Source organism: Seriola aureovittata, chromosome 1 (genome assembly GCF_021018895.1).
Source record: "Seriola aureovittata isolate HTS-2021-v1 ecotype China chromosome 1, ASM2101889v1, whole genome shotgun sequence".
NCBI classification, from domain to species: domain Eukaryota; kingdom Metazoa; phylum Chordata; class Actinopteri; order Carangiformes; family Carangidae; genus Seriola; species Seriola aureovittata.
In genome coordinates this window covers 5,136,667-5,156,646 of record NC_079364.1, presented here as the reverse complement: position 1 = coordinate 5,156,646, position 19,980 = coordinate 5,136,667, and the positions used below count along the sequence as shown (strand labels likewise).

The following is a 19,980-nucleotide window of genomic DNA, read 5'->3' as shown; positions in this document are numbered from 1 at the left end:
AGGCCATGAGTCAGGAGCCAAACTCCTTGTCGAGTGCTGATGGAGACAGTGAGTGACCTTCAGCTGTGTTCACTCAGGGAGAAGGATGTTTAATATTTATACCACAACTGAACGTACAGTGTATAGTTCAAAAGGGAAATCACCACTACAGATTCTGTGTTTTGTTTTTTATCCAAATTATTAATAATTATATTAATGTTGATGTAGTTGCTGAGGTCCAAAATTAAAACTTCTTGAATGAAGGAATGAATGAAAAGTACTAGCTGTTCTCATGTTCAGTTTCAAGCTTTCATCAGTTAAAGGTCCATATTTTATACTTTTCCTGTTTTATTTGAAGTGTTGATCCATAAGAAGATACATTTTTATATATACCATATATATAGTTTTAAGAACCAAAAACCATCTCAGTGTAGTTTTACATCTCCTCTCTCAGGCTTTTCTCTGAAGCTCTTGTATCAAAAGGTCAGTGAGCCAATCAGAAGAGAGGAGGCGCAGAGCCTCCTTTCTTCTGATTGGCTGACTAGAATTTCACTAGAAATACAGCAGATTTCAGGTAAACACTCAGAGAAACCAAACCAGGCATGGTCGGGTGGGTCCAGGTGGGGCGGAGAGAAAAAGACGCATTTACCAATTCACCCGGCGTACTGTGGACTAAGTGTTCTCTTGTTAATAATACTGGTCCTTGTGTCTTTTTATAGCAGCCATGGCCTTGGTTTCACTTTCACTGTGGCGCCTGGACTTTTTAGTTTAGACTGGTGGTCCCAGCTTTAGTAAGACGAGCATTACATGACCCCTGTATGTATTTAAACATGAGGGGTTATCAGTCCCAGGACACACCTGATCATCAACTAGCTGTGCACGGCTTAAGTTTCTGTATTTAACTCTCATTATGACATTTTATACTTGACCAATCAAGAAAACTCTAGATTGTGAAACCTATGAATCTGTCTTATTGACGAAACAATGTCAGTCATCATTCATCTCTCCTGGCTAACAAAGCTGAGTCTTTATTTGATTTTGGATGTTTTAATGGAAAGAGAGTTTGAGAGTTCAGTGTATAAACAGAACAAGCTTCCTCCAGCAGACTGTGTTGAAGGGATGAGTTCTGCTAACATCAGATTTCTCTGTGTGAGCTGGTCGAAATGTGAAATTCCCCAGTTTATTTTGTGTAGAGCTTTTTGCAGAATTTTCTTTACATGTTATTAACTTCTCATTTTTCTGTAGGACAGTGACAAGTGTCAAATAAAAGGAAACGGAAGCGGAAGCACAAGCTGGTTCTTAGAACGTAAGTCACTATGAATGAGACATTACTGAGAGATGATGTATATAAAGGGGGAAAACAAACATCAGGAGAAAATACTACATTTCAGTGGTTAGTAAACAGTGCTTTTGTTGCTGATTTCATTCTAAATAAAGAAAAATGTCACCTGTGATGCAAAGACACCAATTAGACAAACTGACTTGGACCAAAGTGTCTGGTTGCAGTTAAAAGTCTTCTTCTCTTAATGGCAGAAATGTCTTGAGAGCATCCGCACCTAAAGAAAATCCCCCATTTTATTCTGTGTAGACCTTTTTGCCGAATTATTTTACATGTTATGAACTTCTCTTTTTTCTGTAGGACAGTGACAAGTGTCAAATAAAAGAGGAAACAGAAGGGAAAGCACAAGCTGGTTCTTAGAATTGAAATCACTATGAATTAGACAGTACTGTGTGACGATATATATAAAGTGGGCACAGAGCAAGTCTCCATCACAGATCAGACCAGATCAGCCCTGAAGATCAAAGTCTTTCATCCAAACAGAAGAAGAACATCTGTCTCTGTCGGGGGAACCATGAAGACGCTGCTGACTCTCCTCTTTCTGACTCTGATCTGCTCCCTGCATCACACCTCTGCCGGTCAGTAACTCTGCTTGACGTCTCTGAGCTGTGAACCTGAACCACAGACTGTGTTCAGTCCGGTCTCAACATGTAAATAAATGTGTCTTCATGTGTTCGCAGGTCCGGTTGCAGTAGAGATGATGGTAAAGGGAGCATGCTGTCCAGGATACAACCAAACACGAATTCCTAAAGCGAAGGTGAAACATGTGGCGATGACCCCAGATGGCTGCACAGACAAAGCCGTTGTGTGAGTATATATCCAGAAAGTGTACAGAACTGAACATGTGCTGTTACTGCAATTATTTTTTGGTTTTAAACACTTTTACAAAAGGAAGAGAAGCTTACAGTTTGTCTTGTTTCAATGCGTTTACTTAAGTAAATGGAGAAAGTGATGAACATAAGTTTTGCTTTCTTTGTGTTTTGAATTTCATTGGTCCAGATCGTACAAGTGTAAATCACATCCAGCCTCTGTTACGTGTCCTGTAACGTAGTATCACAGGATGAAAAGCAAAAGCTCAAGTAGAGCAGCAAAATTTTCTTTCTTTTTTTTTAAATAATAATATGAATTGTGAAAGTGTGTGTGGTAATGACAAACCTACAGAGAATTATCAGCTAAATCTGCAGCTTCACAGAGAGTTTCAGCTCATAGTTTATCTGTGGACAACAACTCTATTGTTCTGGTTCAGACTCACCGCTCTCATAGCATCAGCAGGCAGCTGTTCAGAGAAAACAGCTGTAAAAATCCACTGTCCACCACCAGGCAGACACAGCTAGAGAGCAGCCGCTGAACATAGTGGAGCATTTAGCAGCTAAAGAGCCAGATGTTTCCGCGGCGGACACCAAGCAGAGGGGGAACGGATCCTGCTTTGCATCAAAAATACTGTGATTGTGTTCTTGCGCTTCTAACACTGTCCAATATGTGTCATGTGTTTCTTACAGAGTCACAACAGTGTGCAATAAGAAGTTTTGTATTGATCCCAGCTGGATCTGGGCGAGGAATCTTTTGAAAGAGTTTAAGAAATCAACTGCCGGTTCTACGTCGCCGAGGGCCCCTTTCAACCGTTCCAGGTGTTAAAGGAGTAGAAACTATGTGAGAAAGCTGTTGCTTTATGTAGAAATAACTATTAGATGTTATTCAAGTCCCTTTATTAATATAATGTTCATGTCTGTTATTCAACTTAATGATGATTACACAGAAAAGTTGCTGCCTGTAAATGACATTGTGACTTTCTGTTCAAATGCAGCTTGAAAATGCTTTTTATAATATTATAAGATTAGAAAATGAGAAGTAGCACCACTGTTCATTACTGTATTCATAGGAAGTCATATTTAAACACTCATGCATGTACAGTATGTATGTGAGACAGTTGTGTTCTAATTTATTGGTTCTGATTAAAGGGTGTTTTAAATGTACAGTACGTTTAATATTCCTCCATGAGGTACTGCACCTTTCTGAATAAAAGCTTTAGTCTTAATACTTGTTCTGTTTTTTTATTTATTTATTTATTTATCCTGCTGTTTATTCTGGAGGCCATGAGTCAGGAGCCAAACTCCTTGTCGAGTGCTGATGGAGACAGTGAGTGACCTTCAGCTGTGTTCACTCAGGGAGAAGGATGTTTAATATTTATACCACAACTGAACGTACAGTGTATAGTTCAAAAGGGAAATCACCACTACAGATTCTGTGTTTTGTTTTTTATCCAAATTATTAATAATTATATTAATGTTGAATGAAGGAATGAATGAAATGTACTAGCTGTTCTGTTCTAAAGGTCCATATTTTATACTTTTCCTGTTTTATTTGAAGTGTTGATCCATGAGAAGAAATATTTGTGGTTCAAGAACCAAAAACCATCTCAGTGTAGTTTTACATCTCCTCTCTCAGGCTTTTCTCTGAAGCTCTTGTAGCAAAAGGTCAGTGAGCCAATCAGAAGAGAGGAGGCTCAGAGCCTCCTCTCTTCTGATTGGTTGACTAGAATTTCACTAGAAATACAGCAGATTTCAGGTAAACATTCAGAGAAACCAAACCACGCATGGTTGGGTGGTGGGTCCAGGTGGGCGGGGCTTGAGGCATTGAGAGAGAACTTTGTTGTGACATCACAAAGCTCCAGAAGTCCTGACGGCTCGTTTAAAGGCCGTGGCTCCACCCTGCTGTGAAGACCCCATATGCAGTGATACCTCGATTTCCCCCTCGAAGTTCAACCCTGTGTCCTATAGAAAATATGTTTACCATAAAACATTGAATAATGCTGTCGTCAATAAGTAAATAAGTGGATATTGTACTGCAAGAAAACAAATGTGTTGTTAGTGACACGTTCAGATTCAATGTTTCAAGTATAATTTTGTGACATCTTGTTAAATTTAGAGCAGATGAAGATGTTGTTCTCTAATCAGTCAACATCAGCTGGTTGTATTAATAATGGTCAAATCATTTTAGACCTTTGCTGAGGTCATGATTGTCACATGTCAATCACACGTTTCCTTTCTACAGCTGAGCGGCTTGTGTTGGAGTCTCCTCCGTCAGGACAGCAGGCAGTGTGGGTTGAAGAAAGGGATGTAGAGGACGAACAAGAAGTGATTGTTGGACTTTTCAGTGTTTCCACTGTTTGTAGTTTGAGTGAATCATGCCAGCAACACTGTCTGAATAAGCTATGAAGAGACAGAAAGAGGCTTTTCAAAACACTCCATCTGGGTCTTGAAACACAGTCGATAACGGCAGATGTCGACGAGAGGAGAATTTAGATGGTTTCAGATCAAAAGACACAAACGGTGAAATAAATCTGCATTAAAGTTCCTGAATCAGTCGGTACATTTACAACCAGTCTCCACATTCTACTTCTTTACTATTTTTCTATATATGCTCCAGAATATAAGGTGCATTTTATAGTGACTGTTAAATTATGTAATTTGTGTGTGGAATATAATTTGATATATTTCCTTGTGGGAGACGTATTCAGATCCTTCATTTAAGTAAAAGTACCAATACACCAAGGCAAAAATACTGCATTAGACGTTCTGCATTCAAAATCCTACTTAAATAAATGTACATAATAATTTTTCTCCAATGAAGGTTAGACGCTGCTTTTGATTTGTTTTTTTTCATGTAAAACACATAATCGGAAAAGTAATTAGTGACTACAGCTGTCACATAAATGTACTGGAGGGAAAAGTACAATCATTCCTGTAGTTCAGTAAATGTACTCGGTTACTCCCACCACTGAGCACAACACAACATTCATCCTCTCAGGTGGTTAGAAAAACAAAAGCAAAAGAGTAAAAGAGATAATTTTATTTTGAAAACGCCTGTGGGGTCAACAGACAGGGAGACAGAGCACTGAGACGTCTGAGTGGAGGAAGAGATTCATCCGGAAACACTGCTGATGTTCATACTGTAATGCTGTGTCTGAAATCACCCACTGTCTGTTACATAATGCTCCTCATTTCCCCTCCGCCATTTTATTATAGTGTCCGAATTCTGTGTAAATTTCTATACGATATAAAGTGCCCTCAGAAATATGAGTATGTGTCCAAAAATCCAAATCTCCAAACTGCTGAGCTTCTGTTATACAGGCAGAAATCAATGAGCGAACGAGGGAGTGGTTTCAGACACAAATTACTTTCTTACCTTCCAGACTAACCCTGTCTCTCAGTAATCCAGCTGCTGTTACATTTCCTACAAAAACCTATTTGCTGCTGCACATTAGTTGCACATGAACATAATTTGTAGGACGCAGGGTCGTCGCTTTCCACTGACAAATGGACTTGCAGAGACATGAAACTGACTTGTGCTGTGAAGAAATCAATATATGACTCCTCGGTGTGTGATCTCACTTGCGTGCTTTTTTTTTGGTAAAAGAAGAGATTTGATTTTTATTTCTCTATCTGCGGTGACATCACTGCATGAGTTCTTGTTACTGACAATGACTGACTACTGTAATTTGACTGGTGCAACATCCGTGATGGCGGGTGCTGAAAATGATTTATTATTCCACTTACAACAGCAAAAACGGGGGCTGGGGATCCAACGTTGTTACTGCACCTGTTGTTTCGCTGTGATTTGAGCACTCGTTGTGTTGTTGTGTTTCATCGTGCGAAGCGCTGAGGTCACGGGACTATAACTGTTGCTGGCAGTTTTAACCGTCTGACTATTTGCTGTGATTTATGGAAAAGATTTTAGAGAGCACAAAAAAATGTGCTCTTCAGTCTAGAAGTCGACTTTTGACTTTGGATTTGTCTGAGCAGAATCAGATTCCACCTGCTCGCTCGGTTTTCTCCAGCTGTTTTGACCTCTGGGCCGTCAAAGAGGTCGCCACATCCCACATCTGGACGCCAGGGTCGTGGCTTCTTCAGTGTCCGCACAGGGAAAAGATGATGCATGGATATCACTGCTTAGACTATTTACATATTTTTTTGCCTGCATGTCTTAATGTTTAGCCTGCAATTTCAATTATTAAATTGTAAATCCCCTAATTTAGTCCGTCTGTCAGGTTTGTGTCACACCTATTCTGTTTCCTTTCTGAATGAAGCCACAGGCCATAATAATTTCATTATCATTATCATTATCATTATCATTATTACAATTATTATTTGAACACCAGTTTTCTTTAAATCCCCCGTGGAGTCAAAATCAGGTCACAGTTATTGAAACAGGTCCATAACAGGCTCATTAGATTTCAGAGGGTGCGATCAAGCTCTCTGAAAAATGAGCACAAGCATGAGAAACCCTCTCTCAAAAGTCGACTTGCAGACTGAGCAGCGCTCAAATTATCATTGTGCTCTCTCAAATTGTTTGTCATCAATAAACTCCCGTACAACCAAACTGGATCTACAAATGAGAGACGGCTAACAGCAGCTAGAACCACTATTTTCCTATATCGCAGGAGCTGCCACAACCCAACAGGTGTCGCACAAAAACTAAGGTCTGATGGGAATCAGCACTAACGTTAGCAAGGTAGGCTAACAAGCTTCTCCAAATGTTGACTGCCGTAAAGGGAAGACGCCTTAAATCACAACGGTTGACAGCTAACGATACGTGAACATGTTGAAAAAGCCTCAGCAGCAGCTTCTCCACAAGCAGCGAGACTGTAGTTTACATCTCCTTACACAAAAAGTGAGGAGAATTCAACTTTCAGATCAGCTGGAGTTAACGGTTTAGTACATAGTGCTGCGTACAAGGTATTGGCAGATATGAAGAAAGGCTTGATACAATCTGATAAGTAGATGAATCCAGAACACGGAGAGACATAAAACTTTAAGTGAGATACACAGTTCAAAATATAACAGTCCTTCGGAGTCTAAAAGTACTTATACGGAGAGAGTACGCCGTCGAGTGTCACCATTTTTAACATATTTCTGAATAAATGTGTCTGCTCGCTGCCCGCTCCTTCAGAAAGCTGTAGATGGAAGTGTGGATTGATGACTCTTGCTTGACATCAGCGCCTCATTCTCTTCCTTGGACATAGACGTGAGCTCATCTGGTGCCAAATTGACCTTGGACCAACTCTCCTCCGACTCAGCGGCTATTTCCTCGCCTCTCTCCTCCTTCCACAGCCGCTCGTACTCCTGTTTAAGCTCTTGGTAGGAGCGGGAGAAGGTGTGGAAGATGGAGGTGGCGGGAAACGCCATGATGAGGATGCCACTCAGGATGCTGGTCAGTGCCACTATCTGTCCGGGGATGCTGCGCGGCACCATGTCGCCATAGCCCACCGTGGTCATAGAGATGATGGCCCACCAGTAAGAAGCTGGGATGCTGCTGAAGCTGTGGTGGGGGTGTGTGGCGGCAAACGGCGCCAGTTCGCTCTCCGCCAAATGGACCAGAGGTGAGAAGAGGGTCACGGCCACGCAGACGAACAACAGCAGCAGGCCGAACTCCCTCATGCTGCGCTGCATGGTCAGTCCCAGCGTCTGCAGGCCCAGAGAGTGGCGAGCCAGACGCATCACGTACAGGATGCGCAGAGCCCGTAGCAGGCGCAGGATCAGACTCAGTTTATCCAGATAGCCTCTGCCGGCACCCATGATGACTTCCTCCTTTGTATCGTCTCTGACGTCGACGACCAGGGACACGTAGTACGGCAGGATGGCGATGGCGTCGATGATGTTGAGGGGGCCGCGAGCGAAGGCCAGCTTGCTCTGAGCGTTGACAAATCGCAGCAAAAACTCCAGCGTGAACCAGGCGACGCAGATGGACTCCACCACAAACATGCTGTGGCACTTCTGGGAGCACTCGCCCTGCAGACACAGAAACACGGAGATGACGGACACTTTAAAGGGTCACAGGCCGTTGGAGCGTTTGGACAGGTCTGTGATCCAAAGGGGAAATGTAACATCGTGTTATGTATAATGTTGAACTTGAGCTAAATGGCAGATTCTTTGACCTTTTTCCAATTTACCTTCCTTCACATTCGCACAAGACCGGGGAAAAAAAGCATCTTATAAAGGGTAAGAAACGTAAGCTTAAATGCACGAGTGTCCGCAGGTGTGAAATGAGTTCGATAACACTAAAAATCTCACTATCTGTGTCTCTTTTTAAAAAGAATTTAAAGCACCAGTTGCTACTAAAATATTTTTTAAACTTGACCATACTGAGCGGCTAAAAACTGCTACGCTAGGATTTAGGTATTTTGTGGCTATATTTGTATTTGTACATACAGAGACTGTTCACAAGCTTCTGAAGCTCCCATGTTGATCCATTGTTATTATCATGTTTGTATGCTTTTGCTTGTATTTCATTCTGGTTTGTGTGAGATAAAGGACATGAAATGAAAAGTATAGGGAACATGGAGTTTGAAAGATGAAGGCATTTCTGTCTCTTGAAAGCCCCGGCCCTTTATTGTAGTACAATACTAAATCACTCCTTTAAGATTGAATATTTCTTTTTTTTTTATTTTCATTGTAATGCATCACAGTTGTGTCTCTGAGGCTACCAGATGTTGGTTTTCCTAAAATCACTGCAGTCTCCATTTTCACAACAAATCAATGTTCCAACCACCTTTTTTTCTTTTGTGTGTCTGAAAAAAAGCCACTTTCAGCGTCACGCTATATTTAACTTTAAAAATAAATTCAACATTCAGCAGCATTTAAATTGATTTTGGTTTAAATCATTTCGTTGCCACTGAATTTAAAAAAAAAAAAGTGTTTGCTGAGAAGAAGTCATTAAAGTGAAAAAAATCAATTTTCCATTTCAGTGTGGCTTTGAAAGCGGACTGATGATAATAACCAGCAGTCACAAATACGTCTTCTAGTGACCAAAAGAAAAAGCTAAAATTACAGCCCTGTGAAACGCAGGCTTCTCTAAGTGCACATAATGAGCGCCTTTATGTTTACTGACAAGAAAAGGCTGGAGGGCAGGTTTTATTAGGCGTTAAAATCAATACTTTTAATGTGTGTTGGTCTGAACACTGTGTTACCAGAGGAAATGAAACTCCTGTAAATAAATGAATTATTTGTGAAGGAAGTAATATTCAAGAAATGTGGGAGAACTTGATCTGAACTTTCTGCTCGCCGTTACACGTTCACAGCTTATTCAACAATTTACTGTCTGTAATTGTCTTCCATACACAGCGATGTTACAGCCAGTCAACATCCAGGCAGCTGAAGAGAAACTGGCAGAGGGCGAACAAAACAAGGACGTTCATTTACTCAGCTGTATAATACAATACTGTAGATGACTTGCTGGGGCTTTATATGGTTCTTCCATTTTGAAGGGATATAAACTTTCACTTTGAAATGGACCGATCACTACACCTGTTCCCCAAACAGAGATTAATCGTAGCTCTGCATTAGCATGTTGATATTTGGCTGGACGTACGTTACGACGGTTGATGTCAGGATAACGTTTAACTCCAACGTCAATTTGTTGTACAATAGTGACGACAGTCAACGGTGATATTTTGTTGGTTTTACGTTGTGTTGTAAAATCCAACTTCTTCCAAACATCTCATGACAACCACATCTTGACATAAAATAGCTTTCTGAATCCGATACCGACTGAACTTGATTCCGTATATTTATATTATTCGATTTATTATCTATTTATTTATTTTTCAGTCTACTTTTTTTTTTGCCTTTTTTAAAATTGTTTATTCATTTTTATATTGTAAAAGATATTGTACTTGTTCACCTGCTGTATTTATATTTTATTTTGTTTACTAAATCTACTTACTTTGTATGTGAATTTAAAAAGATAAACAGAGATTTAAAAAAAAAAGAAAAATAGACTTAACAGTTTGTTTGTTCAAACCAAAACTGCAAACTTCAACATGGCTAGCTAACTAGCAGCTGCAGTAACCTAGCATTTAACGTTAGCTTAACATTAGCAAAACAAATTTTGTTTGGTTATTTTGGTTTGGTTACTAATCCCTCAGGATCCACACAATACATGAGGTGTAACACCAAATCCTAGATGCTACAAAGTGCTAATCAGAGCTTATGCTAATGTTTGCTGCTCTGTGATGCAGCAAACATTAGCATAAGCTGACATGAGTAACTATACTGATTACTAAAAATCCTTGGGACAGAGCTCTTCTCAACAGTATGTTGTGTGGCTTGCTTCATAAGGACAGTTTTTAAAAATGATCTAATATTGTTGTTTTTTTATTTTTTATTTATTTAACAGCATTATTTTGTCCCAGCTTTTGTTTGGTTTTCATGCAGCAGTTCCCTTCAACTCAATTAAAGTTTTCTCCTTTGGCAGACAATAAAAATAACCTTGACCTTTAACGAACATCATTTCCCACAAGCCCAAGATGTTTGTGAGCTAATGCCCCATTCTCGTGGAAGGGAAGGTAAAGGTGAGATTCACATATTTACCCACAAGCAAGCGTTCCCTTTATCGGACAACTGCGCTACCACTTCTCACCCATTAATCTTAATCAATGAACACAAACAAAACAAAACAGAAAGATAAATGTGAACATCGAATTATCGAGCAAGACAACTGATTGCTAAAGAACTCTGTGTTTTAATATATAAGGGTTTAAATTACTGTTTGTTCAGTATAGCTCTATATCTATTAAATATCAGCAGACAACAGACTAACCACAAAACACTTCTGTATTTCTAAGCACCATGTCAGATATACCAGAGCTTTCACTTCCCAGTTGCAATAACGACTTAAGGTCAGTTGAGGACATTTCAACTAACCCAAGGAATAAATGGTAATTAGCTCACAACCAACAGCTAATGATGATCTGTCAATGACAGTTGTTATTTCTGTAAAATCAACAGTCCAAGGCAAAAATGAGAAGCTGCTTTCCTCTAATAGCCCATTGTTTCTTAAATTACTACCAATCTTAGCCCCTTTTTACATTTGTTTTCATTATTCGACAGGCCGGCAGTCACATTCAGCTTTTATCCAGATTTATTCACCTGTCAAAATGAATAAAAGCAAGTTAAACCAGGTGGCCAACATTCAACTTTAGATGTGTGCCAGACACAAAACTGAAAACAACACTGGTTTCCAGAGATTAAAAGGAATCTTGGCTTTGCTTTTTGACTCTGAGCCAAGTTTAGAAACACAACTTCAGATGTCTTTCTTTCTCATCAATTCTGAAACACACTAAAAATAACTTGTTTTTGTCCGTTTCAGCTTCAGAAGTGAACACGTTTTAATTTTTTTTCTTTGTCCTGATTAGAGCGTTTGATGCATTACGTCAGGGAGGAATCTATCCATCATTTCCGCCACAGGAACATAATCACATCAGCCCTGTTCAGGCTGTTAAATAACAGTTACACATTCAGCTCTACAGCCTGACTGCCTCTGTTGACCCCATACTTCAGCTTAACAAACAACCCGGACTTTAGCTTTAACTTTATTTATCTTTTGTCCAATTGTCTTTGGACTGTGATTACTGTTTTTGCATCAGTATAATTATTTTAATTAATATTAACCATTTTTATTCACCTGTCTTGTATTAATTTTATTTTACTAATATTTATGTTCTTGTTCTTTCTATCTATCATTATTTACAGCTACATGACTGTGGCTACATGCAATTATTATTATCACTTTTAATACGAAGTTAATGCAAACATTAGGGGGGAAAATTGTCACATTTCAATGGTTTTTATGTGTGCTTGATGGTTTTTGAATGTCCTCATCTTGTTTTACCATTTGTTTGATACAAAACTTAAAGCTCCTATATTTCTATTTAGTTTTTATGTGATAAAAGCATCTTTCAAACTATTTGGATGATGTAAGTTTTGTGTCTGCTGCAGCGTCTTGTTTGGTACTACCACTGGAGATGCCAAAGCTTTCTAGCTTTAGGACTACACCGACTCCTGAGGAAAATATCCGTCTCTTTAGCTGCTAACAGCTCCAATTTCCTCACCAGCCCCGCTGTGTTCAACAGCTTCTTCAGTAGATAGTGATTAAAGTGAATAAAGACAGAAAAGGTGTGGGTTGATGACCATGAAAATTAATACACTCTGTAGAGCTGACTGGGCCTGCAGAGTTGGGCGGTAATCAATTTAAAATTATTCTGTTACAAGTAAAAGTCTTGCACTTTAAATTGTACAGCAAAATATACTTAAATAATTCAAAGTAAGAGTACTCATTTTACTCCTTTTTTTGTGGCTTGTTGATTTAAAATCAAACTAACTATAGATGTAAGATAAATATAGTGGAGTCAAAATATAAAGTACCATGAATTTGAAATATGTAAAGTACAAGTGCCTAAAAAATTGTACTTGAGTACAGTACTTGCACTTTGCACCACATCCAAACTTTCACATTCAGAAAAGGCTGCAAATGTGAAACTGTGAAAGTAAGAGAAGATTAAATGGTCTTCCTTATGTCTCGTGGTTTTTTGCTATTGTTGTAATAATAGCTGATATGTATCTCCACAAATCTGTCTTCACATCTTTGTCCCTTGTTCTTGTACTTGTTCTATAAGAGGATTAGTGACTCTGTGTTGGTGGGACAGGAAATGATTATACTTGCCAACTTTGAGTCTTGTCCCCTTATTGATCAATAATAATCTTTGTCATTAATCTTCATTCAGTCAGTGTCTGTGTTTTCATTTCCGTGTTTGTGTCCAGTGTTTCCCCAGAATATCCACCACAAAACATCTCTGAATCTCTCAAGAGGACAGTGTAGCTTTCAGTGATTCATCGGCTTCACACTCACCCTGGTCTCTTCATCTCTGAGATCCGGCATGGTGCTGATGCACAGACTGATGACAGTGACCATCACCATGATGACAGAGAGGCAGGCGAACATCTTCCCAGCCAGTCCCGAGTGAGGGTTTTCCACCACTTCTCTCAGCATCCAGAAGAGCCGGCGATAGCCCTGCTCGGCCTCTGGGGGGGTTTTCTTCAGCATCACCCTCTTCTGCCTCCACTCCTCTTCCTTACGCTCTCTTTCCGCCACCTCTTCTACGCGTGTGATCATGCGGCGACGGCAACAACGCTCCATATGACCTGGGTCCACGCCCCAGTAGTCGAGCTCATCATGCAGTGACACGGCACACAGTTCCCGAAGGAGACGCAGTTTGCCTGCGGCCAGGAAGTTGAGGATGACTCTGAAGGCCGTCGGGTTTCGGTCAAAGAAGTACTCCTGGCACGTCTCGTCGTAGTCATCGCAGAGTCGCGCAATCTCCTCAGGGGTGGTGCAGAAACGAAGGCGTCCCAGTCGACTCTGGGGAAACTGCTCCAAGGTGCTCCAGGGGAAGGTGTAGCGGTTGCCCCCGACATTAATGAGAACCTGCAGGGTGTGGTCGACCACATACGAGGCCTTGGGGTCACGAAGCAGCTGCGCTCGCTGGAAGTAAACACCCTTGACGGTCTCAGTCTCCGGGATCTCAGTGAAAAAGCGGTCGAGGCTGCTGTCGTCACTGCTGATGGAGTAGGTGCTGAAGTCGTGGTTGGCATTGCTGATGATGGGCATGCTGGCTACAGGATGTGTGATGGGGCAGAGGAGGTATTTGTATGTCCAGCTGACGGGAGTTTATGACAGAGGATCTTCAGAGAAGCCGAACAACTGTGATGAAAAAAAATCGCAAAAACAAAACAATCATTTGAATATCAAGTCCGTTGAAAATTTTACTTTTTATAAATTCAAATATTTGCTGTCTCAGATCATCAGAAACCAACATTTCAATCCCCATCCGTAAGCATTGATTTACATCGACTCATTTAATTTCATTGCTATGCAGATGACACCTAACTCTATATAACTGTTGATCCTGTAACTCATGGACATTATAACCTAGGATTTGTTAGCGTAACTTAATTCTCGAAGCACAGTTATTTTCTGACACCCTGATCCCCCTTTACTTCCATGACTGCATGTCAACCATCAGTTTATCCAAAATTTCCTCAGACTAAATCAGGAAAACACAGAAGTCGTTATTGGTTGGAATTTTTCCTTAAAAAACTGCTTCATTGTAGGGATGGTGATAGCCTGGTGATTTTATTTTTTTTTTGGGAGTTCTGCCCAAACGATTCAATTTTATTCTCATCAGACCAGAGAATTTTTATCCTCATGCTCTTAGAGTCCTTTAAATGCTGTTGGACAAACTCCAGCTGGCTGTCAAATGACTTTTACTCAAAGCAGCTTCTGTCTAGTCTCTCAACCATAAAGGTCTGATTGATGGAGAGCAGCTGAGATGGTCTCTGTTAGACCGTTGGGCGCTTGGTTACCTCCCTGATCAAGCCCTTTCTCGCCCGATTACTCAATCGTTCTGACGATCAACCCTAGGAACAGTCCTGGTGGTTCCAGACTTCTTCCTTTTCACAATTATTGAGGCCACTGTGCTCCTGGGAACACCTGGAGCATCAGAAATGGTTTTTACACCTTTGCCCTCACCACACTTTTATCACAGAGCTCTTCCGAGAGTTCCTCAGACTTCAAGGTTTGGTTTTTGTCCTGACATATTGTGTGAATTGAGGGACCTTTATATACGCAGGTGTGTGCCGTTTTAAAATATGTGCAATCAATTCAATTTGCCACAGGTGAATCAGTTTCTAGACACATCTCAAGGATAATTAAAGTGAGCAGGAAACACCTGACCACAGTTCGGAGTGACACAGCATTTTTAATAAATTTGCAAAAATACAATGCAAAAAGTGAAGGGGTTTACTTTCTGATGTGACTGTATATCAAAAGCAGAGCATGTTCTCATTGATAATGTAACTGTGTTTCATCAAGATCATCAAACCTTTTAAAGTCGTTTTGTACTGAGTTTGAAAATGTCAAACTCTGGCGCCCTCAAGTGGCAATAGCAAAAAACACAGCAATGCACGCCACAAATATTCTGTGTTCTTGTATTTTAAGATACTAGACCTCTTTCTTTCTGGTTTGTTTCCATGTTGTGTGGTACATGCTAACATAAAAAATATCTTTTTTAGGCTTTGGAAAAGTTTTATTAATATTAAAATTTTGTGATTTATAATTCATAACACAAAGAGCAACACATTTCCTTGTTTGTAATTTGCAAGAAGCTTCACAGATCTCTGTTTTATAATGGCAGTCTATGGGGCAAATCCAGCTGTGTTATGAGTATTTATTTATGTACTGCATCTGTAGTTTTCTATTGAACAGCTAATTGATTAATTGACCAGGCATATAATTATACAACCAGATTAGATCCATTCGTGTACATTAATTGTGTTATGCTGCATGCTTTCATGTGCGCACACCTTCACTGAAATAAAGAAAACATCTTGGCCCTCCACTTTTAGACCTGACACTCCTGACTCTTCACACCAATTCACGCCTGGATTCATGTGACAACTCTCACACCACTGCTGTGAGACCTTAAAATCTCATCGGCTCTGGTGAGACATCACGGTGTGGACGACCCAGAGAGGTTAAAATGTCTCAGATCCACCAGCCAACAGACCTGAAAAACCTCTTTCAACTACAGCTTTAGTCCAGTGGAGAGTTTATTTTCAACCCAACATCCAAACAGCAGTTTTAAATCAACAGCAATAACTCCTTCCAGAATCAGCATTACAGTTAAATTCATTACGATCCAGTTAATCCTGGTGGTTTAAAAAAGAAATGTGGCTTTAAACTGACATCAAGCCCCAGCTGGTACAAACCTGTAACCTGAGTGAGCTCGGATCATCAACCTAAAGTTTAAAACACCCTCTCAAAGTTTCCAGCTCCTCTACGTGGAGGCCACAAATGAAAGCTTAGACTCTTCTCATTTATTTAGAATAAGATTGTGCTGTTTTTCAAATGTTATTTATCAATGCTGTGAGCTCCACAAAATAAATTGAAATTCACCTCCACTGAATTGGAGGCTGAAATCTCAGAGATGGATTGCTGAAAACAAATGAATTAGACAAAGAAAACCAGAACAATCTACACGGCTGAAACAGATGAAACAACTTTTCTACAACCTAATCTTCAGCTAAATTGATTCATACACACATTCATGACCCTGTTACTTCTAGTTATTTACCTTTTAAAGAAACTTATGGTATGAAATACAAGACGAGCACAATACTGAATATTTTGCATATAAACTGTAACTTTAATCATAATTTCTGTAAATACAGAAAAGGCCAAGTTACATTTCACAGCAAGAATCTGTCTGTGAGCCTGGGTCACTCCCTCCTCCTGAAACACTACACTGATCATTGATTTACTGATTAACATTTTACTGTAATTCAAATTTGAAAATGTCATTTTGACGAATAATTTTTAAGAACGTCGTTCTCTCATGTTTCTCCAGCAGGTGGATCCTTGAACGCTTCCTGGTCAGATTCTGATGCTTATTGGTGGAAGGGAACTGCACTTCCAGCTGTACTTAAATATAATTTTGAGGTAGGCCTACTTTACTTGAATATTTACTACAGATTCTTGATACGTTGCAGATAAAGGTTTTACAAAAGCGTAAAGTAGTTAAAATGAACTCCCTCTCAACCAGCTACACCATGGACAGGCTGCAACTCACTATTAAATTCATTAACCTGCTCTCTCGATTAATTGTTTGCTCTATAAAATGTCAGAACACAGTGGAATGTGTTGTCTTCAAATTTCTCATTTCATTAAACAAAAAAGCCAAAACCCACAAATATTCAGTTTGTGCTCAGACATGACAAAGTATAAAAAAACTCACATTTCAGAAGCTTCAAGCAGCAAATATTTTGAATTTTTACTTAAAAAATTACTAAAACAATGAATTGATGATTTTACTTTTGATCCTTTAAGTAGCTTCTTTAAATCATGAATGCAGGATTTGTACTTGTATTTTTAACTTTTAAGTGGAAGATCTCAACACTTCTTCCACCACAAAGCAAAAATAAATCAACACTAAAACATTCACAATGATTTTGTGGTTGTTCCATTACACAGATTAAGTTTCCAAATGAATGGACGATCAAAAATATTACAAATATATCACACATACAGTGTTTGCAAATGCCTTTCTGTCCCTTAAACCAACTTTTAAGCATTAATATTAAATATGTTAAACGTAGTGCATTTTCCAGATGCTCAATGTTAGAGCTGCATGTAAATCATCAAATTGATCTGAACTGAATGTGGTGTGTACTGTTGTGCAGGGTGCTTGTGTTTATTGCTGTAACAGTGTGTTTACGCCTCTTTCTCTCTTTTTAAAGAGAGAAGATTTTTACCTTGATACATGAAGCAAAATAAAAAGAAGAAAATGTAGTTAAAGTTGCTGGAGAGTTTAGTTCAACCCCACAGACCACAGTGTTGTTTTTGATATGAAATAAAACTGAAGTAAAAGTTCTAGTTCGAGAAAATGACACTGTATTTTTTATTCACTCACCTCACAGGGCGCAGGTATTCTGCTCTTCCACGTCTCTGTTATTTGTCCTGTGCATTTTCTCAGCTGTTGCTATAATGAAGATGCTCATCACTAATTAAGACTCGAGCCGAACCGTCCGGATAATTGATCTTATCATTGATGTGAACATCGGCCGAGGCAGGGGGCTCGGCTGTCAGCAGCAGGCACAGTGTCAGTACAGTTTGTAAATCCTCTCTGAAGTTTGCAGGGTCGCTGTGTGTCTGTGCAGCATCACCTGCGGCCGCAGCGGACGTCGCCTCTCCGGCAGCTCCGTTGAGTTGGAGGGAATTAAATTACTCTGATTTCTTCCCCCTCGGCGCGTCGCTGCGCGTCCATTGGTCCCCGCCGCTGCCGAGGAGAGAATAAATGCGATTATCTAACGGCGCTGCCCTCCTGAAACCTGCTGCTGTATTTTCATCTGTGTTTGACAGCAGGACCATCCTCCTCCTCCTCCTCTTCCTCCTCCTCTTCCCTTTTTCACCCTCCCTCCTTCTCCCTCCCTTCTCCAGCTCTCTCTCCTTCTACACTGTAAAAAGAAAAGGCAATATAAGGTAGTGCTGCCATGATGTAATAATACTCCAAAGTCAGCCATTCAACTTACTTCACAGAATTTTATAACAAAAATAACCCTACTTTAATTTTCAGTAAGATGCAGCTACAGGATATTTGCAGATATTAAAAAGCAATTCTTTCAGTTTCCCAAAAAAGAAAATGGCCTGAGAAGTTATTTAAAAGTCTTCAGTTTCATTTTTAAAGGTCTTAAATGTTCCTTCTCACCTGAAACTGGCAGTAAAGTCACTAAGAAAATGTTTCTGTGTGTGATCTTTGGTAGATCTCCAGTTTAGACCTTAAATAAACATGTTATTTTTTAACTGATCAATCAATCCATCCATTTACTGCTGCTTACCTGTTTGATTGTTAATTACATTAGTGTGAATTCATGTTGTGTAAATTAATGCTGGAAAATGCTGAGAAAAATGTGAAGAACTAGAAGGTTTTGTTGTTTCCACTGATTAAAAACGTCTTTAAAATCCTAAATATGACTTAATGAACAGTACAGAAACCTGAACTACAATTTTAACTACATTATATAGCCTATACTGTTGGGTAGAGCTGTAGTTTTTTCTGTGCTAACAAAGTGGGATAATCATTGTTTAACTTTGAAGATTCAATATCTTATAGCAGCTGCTGTGGTGCAGTAAACTCAGGCGTCAGTCTTTCAGAGAGACAGATAAAAGAAAAGCTGAATGAGAGATTGCATTGAGTTGAGTAGCATTGGATAAACTGAAATACTGACCTCATGGGGAATGAAAAATCAGGGTTCGGGGTGTGTTGATGCCACTGCTGATGGTAGAAGTAGTCGGCCATTGATGTATTCTGGAAAAATCATTAAGGATGATGTTGTGGTGGATGGATGGATGGATGGATCAGCAAAGCCTGTGAATCCGAAAAGGTTCCACAATTCAACATAGCTTCTTTTAACCATGACATCTTTCCTGAACCTGAACCTGAACCTGAACTTGAAGGCAGACACAAACACTCCAAAATAAAATAAATAGACTAAAAACAGAGAGTTTATTTTACAGTGCAGAGCTGCTTGTCTACACTTGATCATGACTCTTCAGTGTAAACTGGACTCCACTGGAAAGCTTTTGTTTAAATGCAGCTAAAGCCTGATTGACAAAGTTTGTGCAGTCAGACATGCAAACACAGAGAGGATTAATAAAGAGGACAGAAGATAAAACACAGAGCGCAAACACACACACACACACACACACACACACACACACGCTATTATGTCATCCATGATTTGCATCACTGCTTTACAAGAAGCAGGTGGTTGTTTGGGTCCAGATCTAATAACCAGAACATCAGCTGCTGCTGTGCAGGTGACGTCCAGCTGTTGTCACGTGACCTCCGTGAAACAAATGAAGCTTCATCTCGAAGATTTAGTTCCTGTTTATATTTTAGTCACAGCTCCACTTATGTGTTGTGGTGTGTCTTTTTCGAGTAATTGAAGTGAGGTCGCCATGGTAACTGATTGGGCTAAGTAAGCCTGTCAGTATTTTTGCATGAAAAGTTTGCCTCTCAGATTCAGATAATTTATTGTGTTACAGCAGTTTTTTTTTTAACTTAAGTGGAAGAATTTGATGAGAGAAAAGCCTCTTTGTCCTGCTTCCATCTATAAAGACTCGTATGTGCTTCAAATATGGAACTACTACTATCTTTCTTTTTCAGGATAATAAATCCTGCACTCAGACTGAAAACCCCTGTGAAAGAACAGAAGTATTATCAGCTGAATGCAGTTAAAGGGTCACAAGTAAAAATGCTCATTCTGCAG

General features: G+C 39.7%; 2 protein-coding genes across 2 annotated transcripts; one reads left to right on the top strand and one right to left on the bottom strand.

Moving 5' to 3' along the window:
- The first annotated feature begins 1,736 nt into the window (after positions 1–1,736).
- On the top strand, positions 1,737–3,353 carry LOC130170797 (C-C motif chemokine 22-like). The gene is made up of 3 exons (XM_056378438.1): positions 1,737–1,896; positions 1,999–2,125; positions 2,818–3,353. Exons 1-3 carry the CDS (start codon positions 1,833–1,835, stop codon positions 2,951–2,953), a joined length of 327 nt encoding a protein of 108 aa, XP_056234413.1. The 5' UTR covers positions 1,737–1,832; the 3' UTR covers positions 2,954–3,353.
- Positions 3,354–5,152: 1,799 nt separating this feature from the next.
- On the bottom strand, positions 5,153–18,096 carry LOC130167021 (potassium voltage-gated channel subfamily G member 4-like). Its single transcript, XM_056372980.1, has 3 exons — positions 17,622–18,096; positions 13,004–13,855; positions 5,153–8,106 (listed from the first exon to the last, which is right to left on the bottom strand). The coding sequence occupies exons 2-3, from the start codon at positions 13,760–13,762 to the stop codon at positions 7,264–7,266; spliced, it is 1,602 nt and encodes a 533-aa protein (XP_056228955.1). The 5' UTR covers positions 13,763–13,855; positions 17,622–18,096; the 3' UTR covers positions 5,153–7,263.
- Positions 18,097–19,980: the final 1,884 nt, after the last annotated feature.

Bases quoted from the DNA above. Each gene is read 5' to 3' on its own strand.
- LOC130167021 (XM_056372980.1), bottom strand. From the start codon at position 13,762: ATGCCCATCATCAGCAATGCCAACCACGACTTCAGCACCTACTCCATC. The intron at 8,107-13,003 runs GTGAGTGTGAAG...CTGTGTCTGCAG, and splicing joins TCAGAGATGAAGAGACCAGG to GGCGAGTGCTCCCAGAAGTG.
- LOC130170797 (XM_056378438.1), top strand. From the start codon at position 1,833: ATGAAGACGCTGCTGACTCTCCTCTTTCTGACTCTGATCTGCTCCCTG. The intron at 1,897-1,998 runs GTCAGTAACTCT...ATGTGTTCGCAG, and splicing joins CCTGCATCACACCTCTGCCG to GTCCGGTTGCAGTAGAGATG. The intron at 2,126-2,817 runs GTGAGTATATAT...TGTTTCTTACAG, and splicing joins TGCACAGACAAAGCCGTTGT to AGTCACAACAGTGTGCAATA.